Source organism: Sapajus apella, unplaced genomic scaffold (assembly GCF_009761245.1).
Source record: "Sapajus apella isolate SASKATOON/1434 unplaced genomic scaffold, GSC_monkey_1.0 scaffold13, whole genome shotgun sequence".
In the NCBI taxonomy this organism is placed as follows: domain Eukaryota; kingdom Metazoa; phylum Chordata; class Mammalia; order Primates; family Cebidae; genus Sapajus; species Sapajus apella.
In genome coordinates, this window is record NW_022436953.1 from 5,513,740 (window position 1) to 5,517,169 (window position 3,430).

The following is a 3,430-nucleotide window of genomic DNA, read 5'->3' on the forward strand; positions in this document are numbered from 1 at the left end:
CCTGAGTAGCTGGGATTACAGGCACGCACCACCATGCCCAGCTGATTTTTTGTATTTTTAGTAGAGACGGGGTTTCACCATGTTGACCAGGATGGTCTCGATCTCTTGACCTCATGATCCACCCGCCTCGGCCTCCCAAAGTGCTGGGATTACAGGCTTGAGCCACCGCGCCCGGCCGCAATAGGACTTTTTCTTTCCCATATTGAAGTTAAAAGTAGCCAAAATATATTTCCCCACGTACTCAGATACCATGGTGACAGGCATCATAGAAACAGACAGTGGCAGTAGGGAGTAGGTCAGGGCTTGTATTTCTAAAACTAACTAGGAAAAGCTTATCAGGCAAGATTGAACCCCAACTAATACAGTTGGCTCCTCCTTGTCCGTAAGATCACACCTGGGAATTCATTATGAGAATCTGGGGACCTCTGGCTACCTCCCCAATAATAACAAAGAGCTAATATAGTCAAATAGCATAGAAATAAAAATCAGCTCTGAAGTACAGTGATACTAAACACCCACATTCCAAACTACAAAAGGCATCTGGACTCTAGATGATTGCTTCCTAGATACCCAAGGGCTTCTGTGTGCTCAATCTAATAACACATGCCTTACCAGTCTTATAAATAAAATTTCATTACAGTGTGCAGCGCATGTATGGCAAAGGATATATACATATGAGCATATTTGCCATGATGAGTTTCACATAGCTCTCTCAAATCCATAAGTCTAGAAGGCAAGAAAGAGTGAAAACGTGGGCATTCCAACATATAAGACATAGTGCCTGCCAAGGAGTAGGTGGATCCATCATAGACACACTTATTTTCACAGAATGCAATATTATACATTATTACAGGCTCTGACTGCATGGGATACAATGCTCTGTTTTGTGGTTCCTAAACCCCTGCTGCTCTGCATCTCACTGTACACTCCATATATGAACACATGGAGCTAGGGTTCCAGGAGGGCTCACCCAGCCTATACAGGAAAAGGAGCTAACATCACATGGCAGAGAACTCTAGTACAAATGTCTGGATGCCTTTGTGACAAGCAACAGTCCATGCCTCTCTAAGGATACTCATATATACTTCCCCTTAACTCATCAAGGGCCTTAGGCTATCATGCAATTAGTCCTGAAAATAGGACATAATTATAAATAGAGCTGAAAGTTCTGAAAGATATAACTAATGTCAACTGACCAACACAGAATAAAGAATGGCCTTCTTTTTCACCATTTCCTAGTCAGAAGAGCAAAATGTGGAGTCAGAAAAGATAAATATAAAAGACATTTTTATCATTTGTAAATATTTTGGATGAAATTTAAAAAAAAAAAGACATTTTTAAATCTCTTTAAAAGATAATCGCTTGTTTAAGCAAAAATGAGCGCGATATATTCTGGAGTTTATGACATATGTAAAAAGTAAAATGCATGACTATAATAACACAAAGAACAGTTCATACTGATAAAAGTGTCGATTCATTGAGAGAACAGAGGATACAAAATGGGGCTAGGAGGAGAGTAACAGGAAGCCCTGAGCCTCAGGAGACAGACCGGAACCAACAGTATAAGGCAATATGGATAAGACAATGGAATAGGATAATGAGGAAGAGGATAACAGATCATGAGAATGAGAGAAAAGTCAGAGAGATCACAGAGGCCAGAGATAGACTAGCTAGGACAAAAAGAAAAGAGAATAGAATGAAGGAGAAAATAAAACCAGAAGGGAATCAGAAGAGGCAGGTAGAGACAACTACTACCACCACCTTGTTTAGTAATACAATGTGTAATTTCATTCAAGTTATACACATAAACCATTTGAACTTATAAATCCTACAACTGTACCAACATCTGAAGATCTGCATTATTATTGTGTTTTCTCTTTAACCCTATGCTTTTAGAGCCTAATAATCATACAACTATCCATAGGCAACAATAACAGTCCTTTATATTAAAAGGAGGTACTGCTACCTAATTCTACTGTTGGTTATTTATGTCTTTTGATCTCTCTTTAACTCTCCTGACATTTTCTCAATCTCAAACTCTCACACAATCATACTCTCCTCTCTTAAAATACCAAAATGCCACTATTGCCACTTAGTGTTATTCTCCTACTCCTCCTTTACCACCATAGGCAGTAACTGCAAAAACTTCCTAATCCATTAATTAAAGATCTCTACTTCCCATTATGGAGGACTAAATTTAGAAAGCCAAATTGGGTTGGGAGGAAATCATGTGTCACAACAAGTGAGATGAATTCCATGGAAGGGGGATGGGTTACTGGCCTGTTTCTTATAAAGCCTCTGACACTAACACACCCTTTTCTGCTGAAAATACAGAGCAGCTCTCCCATGGGTGGACAACCTTTCATCACTGTAATCATCTGCAGAAGACTTTATTGTACCATCAGGTGTCAAAAACCACAGGATCTAGCAGCAAGCGACTGCCTCAGGGAACATGTCTCCTCTGCTTTCCTGAAACCTCCAATTTAATCACACAAAAGAAAGGGGTGGCAAGCCAGCATTAATTGTACCCTTAGAGAAGAGCCACTTCCCGCCTGCAGGGGTAGCAGTGACTTTACTGGGCTACCAAATGGATACAAAAACAAACGTAAACACTGTAATTTGCTGTTTTGTCTCTGGCACAGGGGGAGTGGTACAAGTGACACTGTCTGTAAACAGTAATAATGCCAGATGTAACACAGAAAACAGGATTCCTGCATCTCGCCACCCCTCCCCATCCCTCCATCTCTCCCTATGACGCTCCTCCTAAGATTACTCTTCCTGAAGAAACACACAGAAGCCTCCCTCCCTATAGTCCATATGCTGCTACCAAATGGAACCGAGTAAGAATCCAAGTTTGTATGGACACCTCCTACCTCATTCTTACTTAAAGGGAGATTTATTGGAGTACAAGAAATATTTAATTGTTTTTACCAGTTGACAAAAAACACAGGGAGGAGACGGAACAAGACACAAAGTATAGAATAGACATGTGACACATCCAGGTCACATGTCTGGATTAGAAAAAAGCTAAAATGTCCAAAAAAAAAAAGACAAAAAGAATAAATGAAAACAAAGGCATCCTAAACAAACCAAAAGGTTAAAAAAAAAAAAATCTACCTTGAGCCCAGATCTAGGGGCTCATAAAAGGTATAGAAAAAGAGGATGAACTCAAGAGAGAAAGTTACCTGACCAGAGCTCCCGCCAGGTGTAATGTAGGCGTACCCGACACTTCTTCTGGTAGCAAAGCAGTTTGTGTACTACCTGGATGCAGCGTCTGTAACAGGGTAAGCAAAAAATGAGACAAACCTGAGAATATAGTGCAACTCACCACAGATCCCTTCTTAGTAAGCCAGCTTTGCTAAGGCCACTAAAGACACTGAATATTAATAGGTACACATGTTTAAAAAAAAAAAAAAAAAAAAAAAAAAAA

At 39.9% G+C, this 3,430-nt stretch overlaps 1 protein-coding gene across 6 annotated transcripts in view; it reads right to left on the reverse strand.

The window, feature by feature from the left end:
• ARMH3 (armadillo like helical domain containing 3) overlaps positions 1 to 3,430 on the reverse strand; it is a 205,240-nt gene that overhangs the window by 124,301 nt on the left and 77,509 nt on the right. For all 6 annotated transcript variants that reach the window (XR_004269933.1, XM_032281396.1, XM_032281392.1 and 3 more), the window contains one exon: positions 3,186 to 3,274. Coding sequence is in view for 5 of the 6 variants with exons in the window: in XM_032281396.1 (XP_032137287.1) it covers positions 3,186 to 3,274 (89 nt within the window). In the remaining variant the exon portion in view is untranslated. The remainder of the gene's footprint in view (positions 1 to 3,185; positions 3,275 to 3,430) is intronic.